Source organism: Beta vulgaris, chromosome 3 (genome assembly GCF_026745355.1).
Source record: "Beta vulgaris subsp. vulgaris cultivar EL10 chromosome 3, EL10.2, whole genome shotgun sequence".
Classification (NCBI taxonomy): Eukaryota; Viridiplantae; Streptophyta; class Magnoliopsida; order Caryophyllales; family Amaranthaceae; genus Beta; species Beta vulgaris.
The window spans coordinates 51283553-51311245 of record NC_079204.1 but is presented as its reverse complement, the minus strand read 5'-3'; the positions used below and the strand labels follow the sequence as shown (position 1 = coordinate 51311245).

At 36.6% G+C, this 27693-nt stretch overlaps 3 protein-coding genes across 3 annotated transcripts; all 3 read right to left on the bottom strand.

Annotated features, from left to right (window-relative positions):
- Nucleotides 1-1705: 1705 nt before the first annotated feature.
- Nucleotides 1706-4573, bottom strand: LOC130590743 (transmembrane emp24 domain-containing protein p24delta9-like). The gene is made up of 4 exons (XM_057393280.1): nt 4355-4573; nt 3436-3645; nt 1939-2015; nt 1706-1850 (listed from the first exon to the last, which is right to left on the bottom strand). Exons 1-4 carry the CDS (start codon nt 4571-4573, stop codon nt 1706-1708), a joined length of 651 nt encoding a protein of 216 aa, XP_057249263.1.
- A 4830-nt stretch (nt 4574-9403) lies between these two features.
- Nucleotides 9404-11042, bottom strand: LOC104889580 (zeatin O-glucosyltransferase). Its single transcript, XM_010674836.3, has one exon. The coding sequence runs from the start codon at nt 10977-10979 to the stop codon at nt 9579-9581; it is 1401 nt and encodes a 466-aa protein (XP_010673138.2). The 5' UTR covers nt 10980-11042; the 3' UTR covers nt 9404-9578.
- A 3547-nt stretch (nt 11043-14589) lies between these two features.
- Nucleotides 14590-19238, bottom strand: LOC109134633 (uncharacterized). The gene is made up of 2 exons (XM_057393424.1): nt 17671-19238; nt 14590-16227 (listed from the first exon to the last, which is right to left on the bottom strand). The coding sequence occupies exons 1-2, from the start codon at nt 19114-19116 to the stop codon at nt 14809-14811; spliced, it is 2865 nt and encodes a 954-aa protein (XP_057249407.1). The 5' UTR covers nt 19117-19238; the 3' UTR covers nt 14590-14808.
- Nucleotides 19239-27693: the final 8455 nt, after the last annotated feature.

Sequence of the window (27693 nt, the reverse complement as noted above, 5' to 3'; positions counted from 1 at the left end):
CTAAAAAAAGTGGGTTTATTTGTGCTTTGACCTAAACCATGTTCCTCCTAATAATAATAGTAATAATAATGAGTAAAGCTATAATAAACAAAATAATATATAGAAACAACAACAATAATAATACTACTTAATAGTAATGATATATATTTAAATAATAATAATAATAATAAGAGTAATTAGTAAAATAAATTATACCAACATAATAATAATATTTAACAAAATGATTATAAAAGAATGGAGCTGAGCTGAACTGAACTGAACTGAACTTATTGGAGCTGAACTGAACTGAAAATAAGCTGGGGAGAACAGGCCCTAATTATTGTTTTTTAATAAGTAGTTATGATATGTGGGTATTTAGTTATTATTGTTTTTTACATTAGTTATGACTTTTTGTTTTTTAGTTTCTTATATGGCTAATAGTTTTAGTCTAGAAAATAACTGAAGACTATAATTATAGCATATGAATAATTATTTATTAATTTCATGAGTAATAATGATGCATGGTTTTATGGTTATAGTTTTGATATTTAGTTAACAATTATACTTTGAGAGTTGATAGTATGCGTGTAATAGTTATGATTTTAAAGTCATTAGTTTTATTTATTGTATGCATTAGGAAACATTGTTTTTGCATTGGTTATTTGAGGTTGGCATAACTAATATAAAAATGCTTTAGTTATTCAAGAAAAAGAGAATTAGTGCGAATTAATTTAAGAAAGAGATAATTATTTATGCATGATACTGAAACTAAGGCCAATAAAATGCATTATACTCTGATTTTTATGTTATAACTAATATACTTCAGCGCTTAACTAATGTACTTCAGCGCTTAACTAATGTACTTCAACGCTTAACTAATTCACCTAGAAACAATTTAAGGATAGCATAACTAATGGGTGCAAGCGCTTAACTAATGGGTGCAAACGCTTAACTAATTCTACTGCTGGTTTGATGCACATGCGTGATGTCAGCATGACATAAGCGGTCTCACGTTAACACTAATGTGAGACTGTCTCTCCAAAAACGGACTCACTAAAGATAAATAATAATTTATCGGAAGTTTTCAAGTTCTTTACCTCAAACTTATTTTTTCAGTTGTATACTTGTATGTCACCTTGTTAAGTGTATTTAAGTATTTTTTTAAAAAAATCATATAAAATTGCGGTTTACGATGCGGTTTCGATTTACAAAAATTAAAACCCAAACCGTAAACTGTAGATTACTTGAAATCATAACCCAAACCGCAAACCAATCAAAACCGCGAAAAAATGGTTTGGGTTGCGGTCCAAACCACACTCTAAACAACCCTGAGTGGTTAAAAAATGGATATAAGGAGGTTAAATTTGTTAGTTCTTGACTGAACTTCTGAGTTTAGGGTCATTTTGATTCAACTTATTTTGTCTTATATTATCTGATCTTATCTTATAAACTTTTAAATAAGTTGAACAGAACGGGACTTAAGAAATATGAAATTGTTGCAATTGCTCAAGATTTATGGAGATCAAGATTCAAATAAGGTATATGATGCTTTGGGTATTTATCAAATCAAAACCTGGAGAAATTGGACAGAAAGGAACTTTTGAACTCAGAGTGAAAATTTTATGTTCGAAAAATGTACACAGTACACTCGACATAACAAAGCTTTGCCTAGATGCAACTGAAAATAAGGAGGAAAGTTCCACAAAATATGTATACATCTTTAAAATTAGAGGAGTTTCTTCCTCTCAAAATATGCTTTAAGATGCCACAGTTGTATTCCGGCCACAAACATGACAAGCATGATTGAAATGAAACTAAACACTGCCATCTTCGATTTGGTTGATTTATTCAACAATTGCATTTCTTCTTCTCTAGAAATACAAAACAATAAAAAATTATTCCAAAATGAAAAATTTGATGCCAAAATGAGGAATATGAAAGACTAGTATGTATTCTTACCTTTCACGTAGGTAAAACATTTCCTCGTGGATGGATTTCACTGTCTCCAACAATCTTCTTATCTCAATGTCCAACAACTACCGATAATAAGGAAGAAAACAATTGCACCATAAGGGAAATAAAAGTGTATCGGGTGTAACATGTTACACTATAACTTATTGTGTAACATGTATAATGACATAGGCTGTAATAAGAATGACATGGACTATGCAAATAATGACATGACTCTCATGTCATTATGTTGTTTATTTCATTTCATTTGATTTTTTTTTTACAAAAAAAAAAACGGTGATTTGTGGATTGCTGCACTATAATTATGATGTAACAGACTAACAGTTTTCACCTAAGAATTTGTGAAAAAAAATCCATGTAAGATAGCATTCCATATCTTCTAACACGATAAAAAGTTGATATTCATTGGTTAGGAATGGTAACCCATTATAAAAGTGTGTATTCGATTTACCCTAAGATATACTACTATGTTTTAAGGTTAATAAAGTGCACCTATGTGTAAATATAAGGTGAAATTAGGGTTAATAAACAGGGTTTAATCAATTCTAATATAAGTTCAATTTAAATAAGTTTAGGAGAAGAGAACGCACCCTTACTGAGAGGAACGAAAGTGGTTTATTGTTTATCTACAAGTAAAAAAAAATCAAGCATCAACGCCTTTGTTTCCCTTCCAAAAACCATCGACTAGTTGCACGAATATGTACATATTGCATCTAAGCAAGCCATGATTCATCTTTTATTCTTCTTTTTTAGCATATATATCTATGTATATATATATACACAAGCAAACTTACATAGGTCTCTACTATGTACCTCAAGGTCTATGGGGTTCGTAAACTTGAAAAAAGGCCACAAGACCTGAAGACCACTCCATTTGAGCTCTACCACACGTACCAACGTACGACCTACATTTGCTATGTCATACTTTCTTCATTTTTTAGTTGTGCTATTTCTAATTTGCACATGTGTCAAAGCAAAATATTGTATTTTAATATGCTTAATTAAAAGTGAAAATTTTAAAAATTGATGCATGCATACATGTATTAATATGAATCTAAAAGAATCTTACAAGACTATGATCATGTATAAAAAAAGTACAAATAGTCGAATTCAAATATATAACCAGTGTCAAAAATCAAAAGTTAAAACGCCAAACTAAAAAAAGGAAATATATAGTAGAGTTTCATGGCTTTTATGACAATAAAGCAAAGACGAGACACTAGACATTTCATCCTTTAATTGTTACAACGTCAATTACGTTGTTGATTGTCTAAGCACATTTCACAACACATCTAAGCAACATAAGCACAATAATAAAATGTTTGGAGGAACTAAGGATATCTTAGCCTAATGGTTAAGATTGAGGTGGTGTGAATGATAGGTCACATGTTCAAATTCTCCCCTTCAATGTAATGCCTTTGTAGTTTATATGGATCAGAAAAATAAAATCTTTAAAGGAACGGAAAGGGATAATTTTATACTTACATCAATTTGGCCTCTTCGAGCAACATTGTACCAATCCCTAGAATCAACCCCAGTTCTCCATTCAAACTCGATAGTAATTTTTGTTGGAGGATTATGGTATGAAGCCCAAAAGCATGTCATAAAATCCCCAGATTCTGCTGCTGTGAAAGCAAAACTGCCTGAGTCTACCACATCTTTATAATGATAATGGTTACCTCGTGGCGATGTCACCTGCATCTCAAAATTATTTATTACTCGATTGGGGAAGTTTACAAGATTCACACAAATAAAAATAATACTTTTATTGTTGCGGTTTTAAAAGAAAATTTTGCTATGATTTTAAAACTGTAATAAATCAAGGCCTAACTAGCATGACAATAGGTTGACTACCTATGATATTAAATTTGAACTTTTTTTTAACAACAATAATAGCAATATAATCTATATATATATCTATAAAAATGGACTATAGCATCTATTAGAGCGTCTATATAAACACTCCACTATATAATGTAACATGTTACACCCAAGACACATTCTTAGATATTAATTTTCAACGCTTTATCAATGCCAAAATAAAAAGGTAACATGTATTCTTTACAATAAAAAACTTTATGATCAATAACAAGAATCATATTCATGCATAGAATGCCAATCCCTAGATGGTGCATACGTCCGTATGGTGAGCAAGGTGCGCACATGTATATAACTAACTAACAAGCCAAATTTACATGAATAACACGTCAAATTAACACATGTACATTGCTAACCAGCCAAATGAACATATATACATCTCTATTAGTATATATATGTTCATTGATATTGGTTTTTGTGTTCATCGTGTGCACCTTCCCCATCATTCGGACGTGTACACCTACTAATTTGAATAAAATTGTAGAAAGAGTCAAAATGAGAGAGGGGTCGGGAGGATGCTAATTACACGAGCAGTGATGCGGTGAATGTCGGGAACATGATGACCTTCAATGGGGCTAATGACATTGTATTTGCCAACACTCATGGCGTCGTGCTTGATCTCTTCCGAGATGCATTTTGTTTCTCCTGATTGGAGGTCGAACCGCAGTGAGTCACATACATGTGAGACTAAATATATGCATAGGAGTACAAAGATGATGATTTTGATGTTTATATAATTGGGCATGGCAAAGGAAAAAAAAATATTATTTAGAGATGGAAAGGAGCCAAGAAGGAAGATTGGTAATTGGTGATAGGAACAAAATTGAGAGATTGAGAGTTAGTTTGTGAAATTCCTATATTAGTGGGAACTGGGAAGATCTAACGACCAGATCTACACAAGTTGTAAATGTAATGTAAGAAAAAACCATTCATGTTTTAGAAAGAATCCCTTTTTAATTTATCAAATTAGTTTTAGGCTTGGGTTCTGATGTTATGCCCGAGTAATTATATTCTTCATTTAGCAATATTTGATTTTAAAATAATAACACCAAATATTTTTTTTAGTGCTGTGGATAAAACTTAAGGCCTTGTTTGGTTGTATATAGGAAGTCATACTTCCTAGGAAGTTATTTTTTCCATGTATTTGAAATTCCTAGGAAGTGTAAAATTGTGTTTGGTTGATAATGGGAAGTAGAATTTCATATAGGAAGCTTTACTTACCTAGGGGGACCAAGGTAAGTAATTTCCTCCATTTTGGAGGAAGTAGAACTTCCTAGGAAGTGCAAATTCCATGGTTTTGCCAACCAAACAACTTCATATAATTCTACTTCCTAGGAATTTGCACTTCCCATGATTTTTTTTGTCAACCAAACAAGGCCTAAGTATAGGGATGGTAATGGATCGGAAATGGGTCGGATGGAGCTCCATCCGCCCAATCACCCGCAACCCAAAACTCCATCTACACCACCCATCACCCGCCAAAAACTTCACCCATATCCGCTCCACCCATCATCCACGGGTGGTACGGGTGGAAAACGGGTGATACTAGGAACAAAAACTATTTTTTAGACTTAGCAATTTTAAAAGAATTAATATATATAAAATTAATCATAGTCTCATATATTAACAATTAAGTGACAAAATATCAATCTTATTAAAAACCGTTTTTTCACCATATACCCCTGACAAATTTTTTTTTGCACCATATACCCTTTCGACTTTTGAAATTCACCATATACCCTTCACTTTTCAAAAACTACATCAAACTACCCTTAATGACTAACGGCGTTAAACTCCGTTAGTCATTAACCCCTAAACCCCCATTTAATCCTAATTAACTACCCTAAACCTAACCCTAACACTAACCCTAACCCTAAACTTAATTAACCCAAAAACCTAACCCTAAAATCCCACCAGCCCAACCCACCCCACTACCCATGCCCATGCCCAGGCCCAACACCACTACCCATGCCTAGACCCACCACCCTTGAGGCCTTGACCACCACCTGACCCACCACCCCCACCCTGACCGGAATTTTGCACTCCACCCACCCCACCGGATTTTCGCACATATGACCCCCACCCATGACCGGAATTTCGCACCCCACCCACCCTGCCGGATTTTCGCATATGTGACCCCCACCCCTGACCGGAATTTCGCACCCCACCCGACCCTACCGGATTTTCGCACCTCCCCCCTTTCCGCCATCCCCGACCACGCAGCATCCCCCCTACCCTTTTCTCGCAGCTCCCCCTCCCCTTCTCCCCCTCCCCTTCTCCCCCTATTTCAGCGAGTTTATATTGCGGCTGCCGGATTTCAGCGAGACTAACTGCGAGTTTGCGCGAGTTTGTGCTGCGGTTTGCGTGAGTTTGTGTTGCGGGTGCAGTGGTGCGAGTGGCGGAAGAGGAGGGGGGTGCGACGATGAAGGTGGCGGAAGGGTGGAGGGGGGTTTCGGGGGTGGTTGGGTGGTGGGGAAGGGGACTGCAGGGGTGGGGGTGGGCGTGGGGGTGGGGGTGGGGGTGGAGGTTAGGGTTTGGGTTAGGGTTATATATTAGGGTTAGATTTAGGTTAATTAATTAGGGTTAGAGGGTGATTAAGGGTTAATGACTAACGGAGTTTAACACCGTTAGTCATTAAGGGTAACTTGATGTATTTTTCGAAAAGTGAGGGGTATATGATGAATTTGGAAAGTTGAAAGGGTATATGGTGCAAAAAAAAAATTTGTCAGGGGTATATGGTGAAAAAACCGTATTAAAAATGTTTTTGTATTGTATATATATATATCATTCATACCCGTCCCGACCTACCACCTAATCTATCCATCACCCGCTAGTCATTCGCTTCACCGCAGGTGATCACCCATTTCTTCGGGGCGGGTGGGTGAATAATTCACTCATCCATGGACACTTGCCATCTCTACTTTAGTACTACTATATACTATAAACTTGTGATCATAGAATTAATTCTTATAAAGTGCATTTTTTTCTTGTAACTAATTATTATCATTGATGAAGTCCATCATTTTTAAACTAGCATTTAGAAATACCCTACAATCAATTATTTCATGAAACCTTCAAGTTAAATCTATTTAGGCTGTGTTCTCTCCAATTATTTTTGTTTAATTCAAGTTAACTCATATTTGTTGAATGTATTTTTGTTAAACTTAGTTTATTTTTACTGAATATATTTTTTAGCTAAGACTTATTTTTAATTATTTTTGCTGCTAACTTCGAGTAGATATTTGTAACTCAACTTATATTTATTTAACTTATTTTGATAAAGCTATTTTTGTTCAACATACTTTTGCCGAATTTAACTTATTTTAGTTAGAATAAACTTATTTTTTACTGAAAAATATTTGAATAAGTTGAGGAGAACGAAACCTTGTTGTAGTTCCAAAAACCAAGAACAAATGTAGGAGTTTGTAGAATAAGGTTTTTCTTTCGACTTTTGGGGTAAGGCAAAGAAAGTTATTTATAAACACGAATATTTTATAATAAACCAAGTGGACTTATGTGGTAGAATAAGCAAAAGAAAATTAGAATTAAGTTCATTTTCTAGTGGAGAATCATAATTTACCTTATATGAGTCGAGTTGAGTTGATTGGGTTTGATATGACTCGAGTTAAGTCACTTTGGGCCTTGATTCAACTTTGAGTCGCCATTTGCCTATTTTCGAGTCCAATATAGGTCTCAAGTTGTGATATCTAAATCAGATAATTTTGTGTGGTCTATCTTTCACATAACAAATGGGTCTTGGAATGCAAATAGATAATCTAGTGTAACAGGGAGGGAGTGATTGTTTTTTATGTAACGGACTATCCTTATTTGTAGATGTCATCTGGTCTTCAAATGAAAATTTCGTTTTTTAAAAAAAATAATTTGCCAACTACGGCTCCGTTTGGTAGGGCGTAAAATGTTTTACTCTATTTTCAGTTTTACATTATTTTGTTGGCAAAAGAGTGTAGAATAATTTTTTTTGGGGTAAAATTACTCTCCTAATGATGAAAAACCATTTTTCTTTGCAAATAAAGGGAAAATTATTTTCCTTATCCCTCTTGTACACTTTTCTCACTATCTCCTTACTTTCTCTTTCATTTTCCTTTCATTTCATCATTTTCCTTACATGAAACCAAAAAACGAAAAACTAATTTTGGAATTGTGGTTTCAATTATAAATTATTTTTCATGAAAATCATTTTATAGTGAAAATGTTTTAAGCCCTAACAAACGGAGCCTACGTACGCCAAATCATCATCGTATTCGTCGCTGCCATCACCGTACGATTCGCCTGGTATAATTCTGTTTGTATCTTATCCTACATTTCTACTTTGAAATTTTCTCCTAAATGTTCATCATCAATAATTGACAGAATTGCGTGAGTTTAACCTAGATTTTACGTCGTTTCTTTTATAATCATGAGTAAAACATAGTATTATTAGCATGAAATTTCGAATTTTCTCAGTCGAATTACTCGTTCATTGCTTAGGCAAATTCACAAATTTATCAATACTTTTTAACTAAGGCGGCAATTGCTTTTTAAGTAATCATTTTTTTTGGGGTATTAGTTCAGTTAGTTCAATTTCTTACCAATAATTTGCTATGTCTGGGTTTGAAATTCCATTTAAAGCAAATATTGAAGGTGTTAAGAAACAATCTAAGCAATTTTGAATAAGATTGAAAAAGGTTTGATTCTCTAAGAAATTTGATTGTCATGAAGGATTTTTTGGATTTATTTCATTGTGTTTGTTCAATCTATCATTTTTTTTTTGCAAGTTTTTAAAATATATGGAGTATAGCTAAAGATATTATCGATGAAAGTCGTCGTCTTAGAGATTGTGATATACTAGCATATCACAGCTTGGTAGGAGCAGGAATTCTGGAAAAGGATTGCATTTCCGATATATTTTAAGTGTACTAGCATACTCCTGCAGTTACATGGACTCTTTAATTTACCTCAAGTACCCGTGTCAGATCCTTGATACTTAGACGTGAACACGTACATTTGGATACTTCATTTTCGGCCAAAATCATCAAAAAAAATTCATAGAATAGCCGAGTCACACTTGGACACGTACCTGTGTTAGACATGGATCTATGAGTCTAGGTAATATAGCAATCCTTCCCTTAATGCTGGAACGATATGTTTTCTGTTTATTGAAGCTGAGTATATATAGGACAGATCCTTCTTTCTGTTTTTACTTTTTAGTATCAAGCAGATTTGGAACAAACTCTTTATACAACACTAGAAGTATGCTCGAATGCTTCTGAATTAGGCTAGTTTTCTATGTTGTTGGACCTTCTTTATATTAATTTATCAAGAGGACAGTTGCAAACTTGCAATCTTGAGCTTTGCGAATTTGCAGTGCATGGATGGGATTACTTTCTATAGGGAGTGCAATCCGTGACTTGGTTATTGGCACAAACGCATTGTAGTTAAAAGTTTCTAAAATAGAGGATATATTGTTGAAATATTTTTGTACCAAGAACTATAAAATGTTAATTTAATTATAGAATTGAAAGTAATATTGCTTTGGGTTTGTGATAAACTTCCTCATGAAAGTAGTTGTACAGAATGAACAAAACATATTATTTCTTGGCATTGAAATCTTAGTGCAACCTTACTGAAACATTACATCACGAACAATGTGTTTTCGTTTTCTGAAGTATGTGGAAGAGTTGTATCTGTGTTTTGGTGAATACATTCAAGATATATGCCTAGTACCATCTTTGGATTTTGCTAAATAAGGGTCATCTGGTGATATGAGCAATGAAAGAATTCATTTCAAAGTGAGCAGCACCACCTTTAGCCACTGATCCTTGAACAGCTTCACCTAGCTCTGCAGCTCTTTTCCTCATCTTCTCTCCTTCCTCTGTATCCATCAGTGTTTTAACTGTTTTCTCTATAGTAGTTGATGTAACCAACTGAGCACGGTCTGCCCAATCCCTCACCAATATTCCAATCTTCAAAACATCTGTCACCAATACGGCGTTTCTTGGCTGGTCAGAATGCATAGGCCATGCTGCTATGGCGACTCCCATGCTGATACTTTCAATGCACGAGTTCCAACCACAATGACTCATGAACCCACCTATTGATGGATGGGCTAATATATCTAACTGAGGAGCCCAGTCTTTTACTACAATTCCCCTGTTTTTCACTCTTTCTTCGTATCCTTCGGGTAGTTGAGGATTCCTTCCTTCACCTTCCGCAAAAATATTACCTGTATCTGAGTTTCTAAGCACCCATACAAACTTTTGCTCACTTCTTTCTAACCCAACTGCCAATTCCTCGATCTGTTTGTAACTTAGTGATGTTGATGATCCAAAAGACACATATATCACAGATTTTTGCTCTTGTTCGTCCAGCCATTCTAAGCATTGATGTCTCTCTTTTCCACTTATGCTCTTGATCTCCACCGGATTAAAAGGTCCAAGAACAAAATGTTTTATCCCATCATATGTTGATATCTTTTCCAATAGTTCAACATATTTGCCTTCTATCGGTCTAGATGTGTTGTAGAGCCTTCCGGACTCTAGTCCTAAATACTGGAATTGATCGGCTACAAAGTTGTCAATCTCTGGTGGAGTGCAACCTTCATGGGAAGGAATGCATTTCGGGAGAACATCTGAATCTAGCTGAAATGGTTTCTCTGGCATGCTTTCCCAGAAATCTAAGAAGAGAGTAAAAGCGGAAATGGGAATCAAACTATAGGATTCAGCATTTGGGATGTATTTAACATCTTGGACCACAGAAGCTAGTACAATATCATGAATGACAACGATTCTTTTGAACTTAGTTGAGAGCTGTTGTAAGAGTTCAAAAACAGGTTTACGGAGATGCGTGGCAGCTTCGAAAAGTGGATAGAAGTGTGCAGGAAAAGGGATACAGTGGCCTGAGGTTGAAGTAGGTGTTGGTGAGGCATCATAAGGAGGGAGTTGAAAGTCATGAAATTGAATTTTAGCTAAACTTTGAGCGTCCCAACCATGGAGACGGAGCTTTGTTTGGCGATTGTGACTCGCAGATCCAGCAAAATGAACTGGTAATCCATAGGAGGTTATGACATGAGATAGATGGAGGAGTTGATTGAGATGACTTTGAGCTGGAAGTGGTACCATTACCACTGCCACTTGAGGATTTTGGTCTTCCATATTGGTTCTAATTTTGGGTTGCTGACCTGAACTTGGGAGGTTGGATTTGAGAGCTGGTCGAATTGTAGTTTTATATTGGTGATAACTTGGAGTGCGCGAAAAGATCACAGCTTGTACACAAAGTAGTCCCAATAATAGGTCAACAATGCCTGCCTGGCTGCCTCAATTGGACTTACTTTATCTTTTTGTTGAATTAGTCTAAACTATCTTACCTCTTTTTCAATAAGATATGCTTGATTAGATTTATTTTTATGTGTATAGTATGGGATTTTTTTAATGTAAAAGATAATCTTGTTGATCTATTGTCAATTATTCAGATAAATTACTGTTTCATCATGTTAGTCTCAATTATCTGGTTAAAACCTATTGTTGAAAAAGAATAGAAAAGTATGGTTTCAAATATGTAGTAAAATGTTAAGTGTATAAATTAAATGAAAATTAGCTTCTTTTATTCCTACAATAACCTAATCTTAGTTTGTATAGCATCTCCATAATGCTCCCAAGAGCTACATACTCTCTCACACAATTTTTGTACAACATTTTGCTCATTCGAGCAAAATATGTGACAAATGTGCAAATAAATGTGCTTGAAAACACATAGTTCTAGGTGCTCTTGAAGCACCAAAGAATGTGTAGGTAGTCGTGTTCTCATATCCTCATCAATTAAATGTCTAATCTGTTTGTTTTATTGCGTGTTTATCTTCATCAAAATCACACTTATTATATCTTACTTGAACTTATAGTCCTTTATATGAACTTATATTTGACCTTATTTTAGCCCTTATTTTCTCATATATAATTAGCACTGGCTGAAAATTATATGATGAATTACGTTTTTTAAGCAGTCATCAGTAGGGGTGTTCGCGGTTTGGGTTGGTGCGGTTTGGGAAGTAACCCAACCCAAACCGCAAATATACGGTTTGGGATTTTTCCAACCCAAACCGCACCGCACTTTTGCCCAAACCGCGCAAAACGGTTTGTTGCTGTTTGGTTTGCGGTTTAACCATTTTTTTTCCGCGACATTAATTTTGTAATCTAATATTAAAAAAAAAAAATTTGAAGTTGACTTTTTTTATATTTCTAAGATTATTGCAAAAAGAAAAATAAAAAAAAGGATGAGAATGAGCAGCAGATGTAGCCGCGGAAGAGGATTAGATTTAGAGGAGCAGTAGTGCGTTGATGAGAATGAGCAGCAGAATGCAGATGAGTGAAGAGTGATGAGTTGATGACTGCGAAGTGCGAACTGTAATTTGAAAAGAGCCAAAGAAACCATTAACCTAACCTAAAAGCGTATAGTATTGTCAAAGTACTCAAGTGTCAACAAGTGTATTTCTTTAAAAAACTCAAAATAGATAAAAAAAATTTTTAAAAAATTATATAATATAAAAATGCGGTTTACGGTGTGGTTGCAGTTTACAAAAATTCAAACCCAACCCAAACTGCAAACCGCGGTTTGCTTGAAATCGTAGCCCAAACCACAATTTTGAAACCACAACCCAACCCAACCCGCAAAAAAACGGTTTGGGTTGTGGTTTGGTGCGGTCCAGACCGCACTTTGAACAGCCCTAGTTATCAGCTTTCAAAGGGCTGCCTTGTTTGTATCAGTTATGAACATTTTTTTGTTAATATTAACAGATTAGGTACGCACACAACTTCTTTCTCTACAAAAACGCTCCCACCCTAACCCTAACCCTACAAAAACTCCAGCCGCCTTTTCTCCTAGGCTCGCCGGAGGGTGGCTACTCAGCCTCGACTCCGGCGAGCTTAGGCCGCTGCTTCTTCTCGTCGCTTTCTTTTCTCTACTTTTCAGTCCCCGGTGCCATCGATCCCTCCCCCCCGGGTTTCGGATCGGTTTTTTTTTTTTTGGTGTTGTGGTAGCGGCGTTCAGTCCGCCGCCGCCGTTATCTCGTTTCGTCGGTCATCCTCCAGTCCGTAGGTTTCCCCCGAGTATGTGCGATTCCACCCCCTCCCCTGTTCGCTGCGTCCCTTTTCCCCTTTTACCCCTGTTCGTGGCCGTTTCTTTCTACCACCCCCGTTTCGGCTCGTCTGTGGGGTGCCTCACCCCCAGCTTCCGTGGTCAAGCGTCTCCCCTCCCTGATCCCTTCCTCTTAATGTGGTTTAGTCTCAGTTTCCCCTTCCCCGTCCCCCTGGTTAGGTTTAGGTGTCGTCGAGTGTCCCCTCCCCGTCCCCCACTAGTGTTAGTTGACGTCCGTGTATTTAGTGTGCCAAGGAAGCGTTTGGTGCAGGTTCTTGACGATGTTGTGTGCAGGCGTAGTTCTTTGTGTCGGGTGGTAGTTTTTGGTTTCATTATTTTCAGGTTCGTTTGTTTCAAATCTGTTGTTTGTCGATCTTGTAGAATTGGGATTGTCACTTTGGATCTTAGGATCCGTCAGCGGGGCGTAGTTTATCATTCTAACTCGCCCCAAATTCTCGTGATGACTTCATGTGTCATCACACCTCAAAAACGCATCTTGTGGGAGGCCCCCCACTTGATTTGGGGCACGTCAAGACCTCCACCTCTTTTGAGTTTCAGTCTAGTGTGACTGAACTTCGCATACCCTCGCAGCAGGGTCAGAAGTCACTATCGAACGTGACTTCTTTGTTAATTGCATCAGGAGAATCCCAGGAGGATCATCCAGGACCTTGGGATTTCGTGCCTAGTGGACAGGATCTACTAGCAGTTATACGACAATCTCTCTATGAAGATCGTAATTGTGTACTTCAACAGATTGTGTCTCACATCCAACTTCACTCCCCATCGCTCAAGATACTTGTTATTCGGACTGGACTTTTTCTAGTTAGTGTTTACGTTAAATTGTTTGTACTAGTTATTGTGGTTTTCATAGTTTCAGTTGTTTCTTGTTTCGGTTTAGTTTGGTTGTATTACCATTAGGTTGTACTCCCGATTTTCATTAATGCAAATTTTCTTAATGTCAAAAAAAAAAAAAAAAAAAAACAGATTAGGTAGTATACTCTATCGAAAAAGTAGTATATTCAATAACAAATGCACTACTTTATAATATATATATATATATATATATATTAATAATTATATATATGTATATATATATATATATATATATATATATATATATATAGGTTTAAGTTCATATGAGAACCACCCTTATGGTGAGAACCGTGAGAACCATTCATTTTTCCTCATTTTACGAAGATTTTGATCGTTTCATAACATTTTTGCTCATTTCTTGTTTCGCTTATTTTATGGTTTTGCTCATTTAACAATTTTGTGCTCATTTATCAACATTTTTGCTCATTTTACTTTTTTTTCTCATTGAACTTTTTTATGCTCATTTTACGTTTTTCTTCTTTTACATTTTTGTACATTTTACGTTTTTGATAACTTAATGTGTTCTACTCATTTTATGTTTCTGCTCATTTATTACTTTTTTTTGCTCATTTTAGGAAGTTTTTGCTTATTTTAAGTGGTTCTCACGGTTCTCACCATAAGAGGGTTCTCACTAGAACCCAACCCTATATATATATAGTATAGACTACTTTTTTGTTCATATCTACAAAAGATATTCATATGACCCAAACATAATTACAATCTTACATACAGATTGTGAGAAGTCTACTATTTACTTCCAAATCACAATTAAGCTCTTTTTATCCTGTTATAGCCTTCTCAGACTTGATCATGTCCTAGAGTACAATTGCAGTATTGGGCAAGGCTAAAATAAGACTTATCTTCTGTTTCATTGATGTAACAATGTTCAATCCACAAGACTAGGATACAGATAGATATAGTGCTCAATACTGCTCATGTATAGGCTGCTTACCCTGTTGTATCCTGTGCTGAGAAAGAGCATCATCTGCTGATGTGAGCAATGAAAGAATCCATTTCTAAGCGAGAACTTCCACCATCAGCAACTGATCCTCGAATGGCGGCACCTAGATGTACAGCCCTTTTCCTTATCTCGTCTCCTTCCTTTGATTTCATCAATTTTCTTACTGTGTTCTCTACAGCAGTTGATGTTACTAGCTCAGCTCTATGCTCCCACCCCCTGGTTAACAAACCAATCTTTAGGTCTTCTGTTAACAAGATACTGTTCTTTGGTTGGTCAGAATGCATAGGCCATGCTGCTATTGGCACTCCCATGGTGATGCTCTCCAAGCAAGAGTTCCACCCGCAGTGACTCATGAACCCACCAGTTGCTGGGTGGGCCAGAATCTCAAGCTGAGGTGCCCAGTCTCTCACAATGAGTCCCCTATGTTTCACACTTTCTTCATACCCTTGTGGCAGCTCAGGCCTTCTCTCCTTATTTTCCTCGAATAAATCGCCTTTATCAGCATCTCTAAGAACCCATATAAACTTTTGTCCACTTCTTTGCAATCCCATTGCCAACTCTCTGACTTGCTCATCAGCTATTGATGTTATTGTTCCAAAAGAGATGTAGATAACAGAGTCATTCTCCTGTTTGTCTAGCCATTCGAGGCATATATGCCTAGAAGCATTGGTTTTTCCTTTTGCTTCCACAGGATTGAAAGGTCCAACAGCAAAGAGTTTCTTGTTACCATTTGTTTGTAGTTTTGACAGTAATTCCATGTATCTACCTTCTATCAATTTGCACGAATTGAATAGTCTTCCGGATTCAAATTCTAGAAGTTTGTGTTGATTAATTATGAACTTCTCAAATTCTGGTGTGAAAGATCCTTCTCTAGAGGGGATGCATTTTGGAATATCAGAATCTAGCTCAAATGGTTTTTCTGTTATTGACTCCCATTTGTTGAAGAAGATGGTAAAGGCAGACACTGATAGAAAAGTATAGGATTCGGCATTGGGGATCAATTTTACGTCTTGCACTACTGAAGCCATTAGATTATCATGGATGATGATAACTTTCCTGAACTTAGAAGAGAGTTCTTCAAAAAGTTGGAAGACAGGTTGACGGAGATGGGAAGAAGCAAAAAAAAGTGGCTGGAGATGCTCTGGAAATTTGGTGCAGGCATTGGGATTAGGGGGAAGTGAGCTGAAAGGAGGAAGTTGAAAGTCATGGAAATGGACATTACTCGAGCTTTCCGGGTCCCAACCATGGACGCGGAGCTTAGCTTGGCGGTTGTGCACACTAGACCCAGCATAATGAACTGGTATTCCATAGGAGATTATTAGACGAGAAAGATGGAGGAGCTGGTTGGTATGTCCTTGGGCTGGAAAAGGCACCATCACCACAACCAGTTGATGATCTTTAAGGCCATTTTGACAGCAACTTAGTCCATCCATATTGAATCAATTTTGGGATATGACTTGGGATGAATTTAGATTAGCATTGGAAGACTAGAAAAGAAACAGATGCCTTATCTTAAAATAAATCTTCTAAACAATTTTTTTATATTTTGTTTCTGGAGTAATATCAAGACATTTTCAAGTGCAAATTCCAAGAAAATATTCGGATGAACAAAAGACAGTTTCTTCCACTAACCTTGTGTTAGGAAAAGTAATATTATTCATTATCATGGTTTGAAGATGACAGTCAAAATATTATTAGCCCTGTGTTGGAAAGAGTTCTTATTTCTATCTTTTTTCGTGTATATAAAAGTTAACATAAGATATTCTAATTTAAACTGTTTGGTTTTGTGTTGGGCTGCTTTGTAATTATCTTATACTTTTGGCACTTTGTGGAGAAGTTGATGACTTGAGATAAGGAAAAGTCTTAATTTTGAATTTAAGACAAGTCAATTTTCGTCCATTTCACAAGCTTGAAAGCTAAGAAGTTAATGGAAACATAAGAACCCACAAATAATTGATATTTGTGCTTGATACAGAAGAGTATTACATACACTGGGTAGTCCTTGGATGATATTTGAGTGTAGATTAGGAAACCAATTTATTGGCCCTTAGGAGGAAGTTAGCCTTTTTTGTTTTCATTTCTATGATTCTGAATAGACTTTGTTGACAAGGATCTTCATCATGAAAACTTTTGAAAATTTACTAGGTTGATTGCATTACATAGGAGTGTTGGCTTAAAGGAAATTTGATAATATCTGAATCTAAGTTGATTACTTGAGTTAAAAGCACTGTGAATTTGTTAACATAGTGGTTGATAACTTGATATGGCCTTTCAAATGCCACTTAAAATGGCACGAGTAGGGTAATGAAGTACCACATGAACTTCAGATATCTTGAGACCAATGAATGGATTCACATACATATATAGAACATATTTGATACTGCTGTATTTGTTGGGTTTAATACATATTGGAGTATGGCAAAGGATAACTATTGTCTTTCCAACATACGAAGGATATAAGTCGCTTTCTCCTTGAATCGGATAGCCAAGGTGTTTAATCTTGGATTGGTAATTAATCAAATGTACACATCACTAAGTAAAGAAAAATTCTTGCATTACTTAAAAACTATATTTGGCTAAAGGAGGGCTGTGGCAAATAGACTAAATTTTCAAAATACCCTCGTTATGACTCTCTTGAGTCTTGGGACAAAAATTAGCTAACTAAAATCTAGCCAAATAGCCACTCATACTTTAGCAGAGTTCAGTTATGACATGCTGTTGTCAGCTTGAGTGCTGAGTTGACAAAGACATAAACTAGTTTTATCAAGTTGGCTTGTTTTTTTTGGATTGAACGACTGAGACCTCGTTCTTTCTTCATCCATGATCGTACATTCATACTCATTTATGATTTATGTGTCCAGTAATCTAAGATTTTCTTATGCTATAGCCTCTGTTTCGGAGTATTCTCTGGTGATGTGAGCAATGAAAGAATCCATTTCTAAGCGAGAAGTACCACCTTCAACAGTTGATCCTCTAACAATGTCTCCAAGCTCTGCAGCCCGTCTTCTCATCTCTTTACCCTCCTCTGATTCCATTAAACTTCTGACTGCACTTTCTATTGTAGTTGATGTAACCAGCTCAGTTCTTTTTGTCCAATCCCTGACATGTATACCAGTTTTAAGAACTCGTGTTACCAAAATGGTGTTCCGTGGCTGGTCAGAATGCATTGGCCATGCTGCTATCGGCACTCCCATGCTGATGCTCTCCATGCACGAGTTCCACCCACAGTGACTCATGAACCCTCCCGTTGATGGGTGTGCTAGAACTTCGAGCTGGGGTGCCCAGTCTGTTACCACCATTCCCCTGCTCTGTAGTCTGTCTCTAAAACCTGCTGGCAGCTGAGGCCTTTGCACACTATCTTCTGTGAAAGGATCTATTCTATCAGCACTTCGAAGAACCCATAAAAATTTATGCCCGCTTTTCTCCAACCCGACTGCCAACTCACTGATCTGCTCTTCTGTCGTTGATGTTGCTGTTCCAAAGGAGACATATATAACAGAATCTTTCTCTTGTTTGTCCAGCCACTCGATGCATTTATGTCTGCTTTTACTGCAATTGCTTTTTAACTCCACTGGATTCAACGGTCCGATTGCAAAAAGTTTCTTGTTAGCATTTGTTGGTAGTTTTTCCAGCAAGTCCATATATCTACCTTCAATCTCTCTGCTTGTGTTGTAGAGTCTTCCACTTTCAAAGTTCAAAACCTTGTATTGTTTTGCTATAAAGTCTTCAAACTCGGGTGTAAAGCACCCTTCCTTAGATGGAATATCATCTGGGATATCAAAATCTAGCTGAAAAGGCTTCTCGGTTATTGAATCCCATGTATAGAAGAAGATGGTGAAGGCAGAGACACTATGCAGGGCATATGTCACAGCGTTTGAGATCAGTTTAACATCTTGAACAACCGATGCTGTCAGAGTATCATGAATGACCACAACTTTCCTAAATTTACCTGAAAGTTCTTGTAGAAGCTGATACACAGGCTCGCGGAGATATTCGAAAGCATCAAAAAGTGGTTGGAGGTGCCCAGGAAATGTGGTATGAGCATTGAATTTGGGAGGAATGGAGCTAAATGGAGGGAGTTTTAAGTCATGAAAATGAATTTTACTTGTATTTTCTGGGTTCCAACCATGGAGACGTAGTTTGACTTGGCTATTGTGCGTTGTTGATCCAGCAAAATGAACTGGTATACTATATGATGCTATGAGGTTGGACAGATGAAGAGCCTCATTGAGATGGCCTTGCATTGGGAAGGGCACCATCACTGCTGCAACCGGAGGAGGTTCGACGTTATTTTCTTGATCATTTTGATTGTAGTTTTCATCTGCCATTTTTTTGGTTCAAAACTTTGGCTGAAATATACTGTATTATGGAAGATTAGTTTGAATTATATATAACACTTGTGGTTTAATATTATTAACTTTGCTTTCACAATGTTTTGTTTTGTATTTTATGCATGTCCTGTGAGTTGTAACTTGTAACATTATTTGAAAGATGCTTAGAATCTGAAGGAAATGCTTAAAGAACAACTCAGTGTTGACATTCTATGATGTATATATTCTGTTTGTGCCCAAAATGGAAGGGCACTCGGTCATTTTTGAGATGCAAAGCTAGCATCTTAATTTCTACATGATCAGTCATCATCTTTCACGGAATATTTCAATTCCAACTTAGCAATGTTTTTGCTCGTATTATAATTATAAAAAATTTACATTATGAAAATATATATTGACGTAGAGCTAACAAGATTCACATGACTATATTTTCTATATAAATAACACAAGAATGATATCATAAGTTAATATGTTAAAACTAGAGTAAACGAGGAAATATTGAAGTAATTTCCCACAATATTTTTTAATTAAGTAGCTTTTAACAAAAAAATAGTAAAATAACAAGTGTATAGATTTTCCTAGTTTTTATTTTCCTAGATAGTCATCTCATATATTTTCCTAGTTTTTATTGTATAGATTTTCGATCCAATATTTAACAAGTTTAAATATATGTAATTTATTTAGGGCCTGTTTTATTCAGCATAACTGAATTGAAATGAATAGTAATATGTGAAAGTAAAAAATATTATTTAAAGCTAAATTGAACTGAATTGAATTAAACTAAATTGTACTAAACTAAACTGAACTAAAAATAAGTCGGGAAAAACAGAGCTGTAGTCATCAACGAAATTGCAAGATATACTTTTGGAACCTTTTATTTGAAAACTCGCATCTTAATTCTCACCCGTAGACCTGGCATCTCGTACTGTATTATTTTGCTGCCTTTTATGCCACTTCCAATATAATAAAATCCAATGTCGTACTACTACGCTAATCTCATTATAGTATCTTACTACATTGATTATCTTTTTTCTACTGTTCAGTCGACATTATTGAAAGAAAGATAATGTAATAAAATCTAGTGCTTATCATCATTGCTTTTATAGTTTCCTTAATCATTTGATTTTTTTTTTTTTTTTTTTTTTCAAATCACATAAATTGACTAGTAACTATTGTCAGCTTAGTGGTAACCAAGTTGGTAAAGCCCACCTTACAAATTTAAGTCTTGATTCAAAAAATTAATTCGTCTTAAGATGTGGTTAAGCAAAGTTGGTAAAACCCACCTTACGATTTTGAGTCTTGACGCCAACGTGAGTCTTTAGAAACTTGCTTAAAGTTAGTTGGTTCTGACTCAATAACATCTGTTTTTAAGTTCATTAACTTCGTGGCTTTGAAACATCATCTTTTAACCGAGTGACTATAGGATGTTGATTTAAGACAATGGATGGAGATCCGGACATTGGGGAAGAGGAAGAACCAACCGGAGAAGGGGGAAAGGGGAGGACAAAATGAGAGAGCTCGTTGCTGGAGAGGAGTCCCAAGTGGACAAGCAAGGCGAGGGGGGGGGGGACATCGCACTCCTTGGAGAAGTGAGGCCCAACAAGTAGAGGAGAAGGCCCAGCAGTGGGCGGGAGAGGCCGACATGCTAGGCGTGCGAGCCAATAAGGGGGGTGGGTGTACCATTGGGCGCTAGAGACCCAATTAAGGCCCAAATTAGCAGACGCGCAAGGGGGAGGAGGGAGCTAGTGGGCCAAGCTAGACACGTAGGTTAGGAGGGGGAAGCCAGTTGCACAAGTGAGGAGAGGGGAAGTCAACGTGCGCTAGTGACATGTTGGGCCAAGCAGCAGCGGCGCTGCTTGTTGGGGTAGACAGTATTGGCCACAGGTAACCCATGGCATGGTGAGCAAGGCCACGGGCTCCCTGTGAAGTGTCAAAATGAGTTGTGGGCAATGACTGGACACACATAACGACAGGTGCTAGGGGTTGGGGAGGGACACAAGAGACATTTGTGGGACTCCAATCAACAAGCATGACTGAGGGAGACGTATATGGCACAGAAGACTTAGAACCAACAAGAGTCCTATAATGGAACTTATGTTCATGAAAAAAACAAGACGACTGATTTAGACTTTGTGAGTAAGAGGATCAAGACAACTATAACCTTTATAATACACATCATAGCCAATAAAACGCAGTGTTTTGATTTAGATTGAAGTTTGTTGATTTTCGGATCCATTAGCAAGGGAAACAACACACAACCAAACGTTTTAAAAAAGAATAGGAAGGAGAAGGATGAAATAGCTTTTCAAAAGGAGAAACACCCCCTAGAACCGAGCTAGGCAACCTATTGATAGTGTAAGTGGCAGTGTACGGAGCGTCAACCCAAAATTCAGTAGGAAAATTAGAATGAATAAGCACAATACGAGCCAATTCAATAAGATGACGATGTTTGCATTCAATAACACCATTTTGAGCTTGAGTATGAGGACATGACTTTTGAAAAATAATATCATTTGTGACGAAAATGTTGAAGAAGAGGAGTATTATCAAACTCCCCACCTCCATCACTTTGGAAGATTTTAATTTTGCAATTAAATAAGTTTTCCACCATCTTTTGAAAAACAAGAAATTGAGAGTGAGCTTTTGATTTGCGAAATAAAGGATAAATCCAGGAATAGCGCGAAAATCATCAAAATGCAGCATAATAACGATAAGATTGATTTGGCAAAATAGTAGATTGTCAAAGATAACTGTGATTTTTTTTACAATGTATAAGGAGAACAATGTTCAACAAATTCAAAAGGTAATCGATGAATTTTTTCTAACTTATAACCAACTCAATCATCATGAAATTTAGAAGTACATGAGGTAGACTTATTTGAACATAAAGATCCTAAAAGTCTAGAGGAAGTGTGACCAAGATGAGCATGTCAAACATCTCCCGACTTCTTAGTAGCTAGCAAAGTCGAGTCCTAAGAGGCAGCAGTGACAAGTTTGGGTTGAATGTATGGGATATACACCGTGCTTACTGGATCCCCAAAGCAAAACCTCCCCTGTTGTCTTGTCCTTAACAAAAACATGTTTTTTTTTTATCAAAACACACAACACAATAATTTTCTTGACACAACTTGTTGACAGATAATAAACTATGTTTGAGTTTAGGCACATGACAAACAGAAGACAAAGTAAGAGGACGACTTGAAGTTTTTAATGTCAAATTTCCAATACTTTTAATAGGGAAAGAGGTACCATTCCCTACAACACAACTTGACCCAGTGTAAGAAAGAATAGCAGAAAGCTTACCATCCTAAGGAATCATGTAAGATGTAGCTCCCGAATCCGGGTACCATAGTGTCATTTGCTTCACCACCAACAGACAGTGCAGCAAAGGCACGAGTGACACTATCTGGGGCAAAAGGAACAAAGTTTGAATTTGTTCGTTGTAGGCAATAAGCCGCTTGATGACCTGGAAACCAACAAAGACTACAAGTATCGGAAGTAGGGGTAGAGCTTAAATTGCCACTTGGCAAATTATTCCCTGCTGAAGATAGGTTATTAGTGATAGAATCAATGCAAGGAATACTAGGTAATGACAAGGCATGATAAGTATTATACCATTATGACAACCCCCATTAGCATTGTTGTTGTTGTTACCAGTGCCTCAAGCATTGAATTGACCACGATTTTGATTATTGCGGCCACCATTGTTACCACCTTTGTTTTTATTATTCTTGCTTGTATTTTGGCCACCTGAATTATTCTTAGTAGTGGAATTAGTAGAACTATTGATTGAACCGCAACCAAGGCATGATAAGAGGAAGAGTGCAACCCCTCCTTAGAGCTTTTGATACGTTGCTCATGAAGCAAGAGCTTGGGGCGCAAGTCATCAAAACTCAAAGCAAATAGATAATGTAACAAAGCGGTGACAATATGATCATAGTCCGAACCACGATTATCCAGACCAAATAACGCAAACTGAACCAAATCCTGATTGGAGTCAGGGCACTGAATAGCAGCTAAAGAATCAACAATAACCTTGATCTCAGTCAAATAACCATCCATAGTATGAGAATCACTCTTTTTAATGTGTGAAAGACGACCTTTCAATTCTATAAAACGCTTCATACTAGCACGCATAAAACGAGTTTGCAGACGATTCAAAATTTCCATATCAACATATACATCACGAGATAACGTTGCAAAAATCCAAGATTTGATTGTTGATCAACACGTAAAATATTCATAGAATTGAGCATTAGGAATCGAAACACCACGTTCATCTAAAATATGAGAAGGGGGAATTGAAGTCGTGCCTTCAACCATACCAAGTAATTGACGGGAAACAAGCAAACAAGTGATTTGAGTGTTCCACAACAAAGAACCTTCAGGAGAAGAGAGAGTTATAGTTACAAATTATTGAAATTAGGCGCGGAAAGCTGCGGAAGAGCAAAAAGGGGCTTCGGAATCGAGGACATGTGCGGCATAACGATGTGCGTCAGATGGAAGCTCGGAGGGTAGCGCACGGGAGTGCGCGACAACGATGAAGGCTGCATAGGAGACGCTAGAGCAGCCGAGTAGGGGTGAGAGAACCATGAAGAGGAGGCCATTTGGGGCTGAAAAAGTGCAGCAATGTCGAGGCTTGGCTGGGCAACACCCATCGAAGCAAGAGAGCTGAAAGAATTCAGCGGAGCAGGGAGGCCACGCCTGCCGAGGGTGGCGCGGTGGCGACCAAAGCAGCGGAAAGTGAGGCGGCAGGAAGGGTGGTGATCGACGCAGATGAGGTGTCGTCCATGGCGTAGGATAGATCAAGAGATGCAGTCGTAGGAATCATGGAAAAAAAATATTTAACAACCTAGGACTGTGATACCATGTACAAGGGTGGAAAATAATTGTCAGGGCCGGCCCTGGGCCAGGGCAGGCGGGGCACTCGCCCAGGGCCCAGAATCTTAAATACTTATAAGTAGCTTATTTAACATTAGTATTGTAATTATATAACTTAGCAGAGATGGTAGTTGACTTTGTGGGAAAGATGAATGTACACGGCCAACAAGGGTTCGACTCCAATTCATGGCATTTTTTTCCCTAAATACTCCCCTTTGTTAATTTCCTTTTCTTTTTTTATTTTCTTTTTAAAATAACTCCAACTTGCTTCTTGATTTTTTTTTCTGCCACCATATCATTAAATTGAAAATTGTTAAAAATATAATGTACACAATTTATTAGATTTCTAATCTTCATTGTTTTAGGCATTGGGTGATAAACTGTATTCTATATTAAAATATTCCAATTTTATTCGTCAACTTATTAGTTGATCTGTTTATTACGAACTGCTTCATTTGTCACACAATAGTTTTATGACTTTTGTTCTTCGTCGTTCATTTCAGTTTGAACACTTTTATTTAAGGCATGGAACTACTATTATTATGTGATTTATCTCTTTTTCAATAACAAATATCCACCGGCTCCTATTATATCAATTTTTTTTCATATAAATAACATTTGATACCTATACTACAACTTATCACCTTAAATCACGTGACACAACAAGTGTTCAAATCTTTCTAGGATAGAGGGAGTGTTAGATTATATATTAATCATATAAAAATGAAAAACTTCTCTTATTTTGAAGAGATATTTGTCGGTAAATAATTAGTTTTATCCTATAAACGTACATATTTTATATAATCGTCTCTTATGCATTAGGGGCCCTTCTTTTATATAACGCCCCGGGCCCAATAATATTCAGGAACGGCCCTGATAATTGTGTTAACCTGATTAGGTTAATCATGGCGCGCGCGCACACATATATATATAGGAGTTTACAGACCTAATACAAATGAAATTCATTTCTATCTTGTGTAAATACAATATTACACTAATAATTCCTACAAGTTGTCTCATCCCCTTGTTTCATAAAATATTGCCTACAAGGCTACAAATTTCTTTATTTTGAGTTTTTGGAAAAGGTTATGTATTTTTGTCACTTTATTCACTTGGTGATTGGTTTTCTTTTCACACTAGTTAAAAGTTAAAACACACAAAATAATAGGTTCGAGCTTCCAATGTATGATGGAGAAAAGTTATTGCTATTTTTGGAAGAACAAGATAAGGGTAAGGGGTTTTTTTTTTGTCGATGAAAAAGTTCTCTCTTTCGCCTCTTGTGATAGCAGACATTAGCACACTTATTATGACCACGCAATATAGATTTAGTCATTTAGATAATGCCGTCAAGACAGAATGTAGTCAAAGATTCAATTGTCCAAGTATATCCTAGCTAAAAAAAGTTATATCCTATAGCTAATAAAAGATATGGGTAATTGGGTATGCATGACTGTTTGGAAATATTAGTCAATTTAAGATGATGCTGATAACATAATTTGGATAACTATTCCGAGTAATGTATGATAAGTGGATAAGATGGATGTGTTTGTAAGATGTACTTGATGAAGGTTTAGCTGAGACGATTATACTCTAATTTTTCGCAAATCATAGGAGCTATTACGCTTATATTTGTTAGAAATATGGAGGAAATGATGTAACAAAAAACTACGTAGAGGTAGAAGTCATTAATAATTTTAATGAAAAGTGACGGACACTGTTTTCTTATACTTTTTTTTTTTTTTAACTCAATGAGAAATAATTGAGTTGTATGATGATACCACTTGAAAACCATTAGCCCCGTCCGAACGATATGGAGGTCATGTGCTGATATTAAAATATAAGCCCCTATGTATAAAAATTTAAAAGCAAATTGTTTTTCAATTCTTGTTTTCTATTTATGTTTTTCATGTCCGGAATCATATTTTCTAAATCGAGAAGGCATAAGTAAAATAACTAAACAATCCTTCGACGACTCCCTCTTGTCGAATCTGGACTCAATTAACTTATCTCACTTTATACTGCTACTTCTCTTTTCAAATACAAAAGTTGAAATCAATAGCCCATATTTTCTTCCACTGTTACATAAGAAATTAACATACACCAACATCACCATTATAGGAATTGATTTTTTCTCGATGAAGAAGATTTTAGTGATGTGAATCTTGTACCTTCATGCTTCATAGCGTGTGTAAGAATTAAGTTGCTTGCCACCTGGTATCACGGATTTCTCATTTCTGGTTGAGAGAGTCAGAGAGAAAGTCCATTGGTTGAGAAAAGTAAAAAAGCCTGGAAATCAGAATTAGGTTAAAAAAACCTTCAAAATTTTGAAAACATACTATTTGGCCGTGATTCCAGACACATAACATTAGGAGAAAGTCCAATTGTAAGGAGAAAAGGAAGGAGTGAGATAAATCTGGGGCCCTCTAATTGTGAGGAGAAAAGTTAAGTTGTTTGCCGCCCGGTATTGTAGCTTCATATTGTACAGTGGTGCGCAGTATTTTGAACTCATTAGTTAAAGATTTTTCTTTAAATTTGGAGCCCTTCTAATTGTGAGGCCCTGAGTCTAGTGTGTATTGGGGACTGAAAGTATCTATGTTATCTATGTTTAAAGTTATATGATTAATGACCGCCCACCCCACCCCCTCCAATAGTAGCCAGATTTTCTGGTAGAAAGAGGAACATTAGATTACGTATTAATTATAGTATATGGACAATATGGTACAATTAGTTGTGATGCACGCATCGGATCACTCAAATTAACAGAAGTTTCCATATATTGTTGTTTTTCCATAACATAAAATTTCATACAATTCGGGGGAGGGACTAACAAAATACAAATATTATTGAAACCATCTATATGTTCTCCCTTGTTCTTTCCTTGCAATTGTAGTCCGCAAGTTGTGTGACAGTGTCAGAATGATGACTTGATCGTGTGCTAGGAGCCTTGGGGGATCAATATGATGTGGAGATGAAGTTGGGCATATACTGAAGACAAATATGCCAGACAGGAGCTCGTTCCCGGGCCGCGCACCAAAAGTGCCCGGGTTGGGCATATCGAGCAAAAGAGGAGTTTTGTCAGTATCTAGTGCCCGGATCACGTACCTTTAGTGCCCGGGTCGCGCACTTCGACATAACAAGCTATTCAGCTCTTTTAATCCCGTTTCTTCCAATCCTAAACTTAGAATAAATAGGTTTAGGAGCCGTTCAACAAGATTAAGAATAAGATCATCAAAATACAAGAGAGAAAACAATAGAGAAGTTCTAAGAGAGAGAGCTTTGAGAGATTAATTGAAGAGAGTATTCAAGTGATTCTCTTGCCTATTGTATTCATCGTTCCGCTTGATCATAGTGAAAGAGTATCCCTACCCTAAGGACGTAGCTATCAAATTGATAGTGAACCTCGTGAAATCTTGCGTGTTCTTTATTCGTTTTTTGTGTTTGTTTGTCTGTTTATTCGCTTCCGTTGCAACAAGTGGGTTAGTCCCTCTTCCTTCATAGACGAGCCTAGTGCATGTAACCTCTTGGATCAATACCCTGCAATAATCAATTATATTAGATATGTGAGTATCAAACTTTCGTTTCTCATTGACCTCCTTCATTACATGCAAACAATCCATGGAAATGATGCAGTTTATCTACTCATTTTGTTTTATCCATTGAAGCCCCATAAGGAGGCCCCGAGCTTTTGCCTCG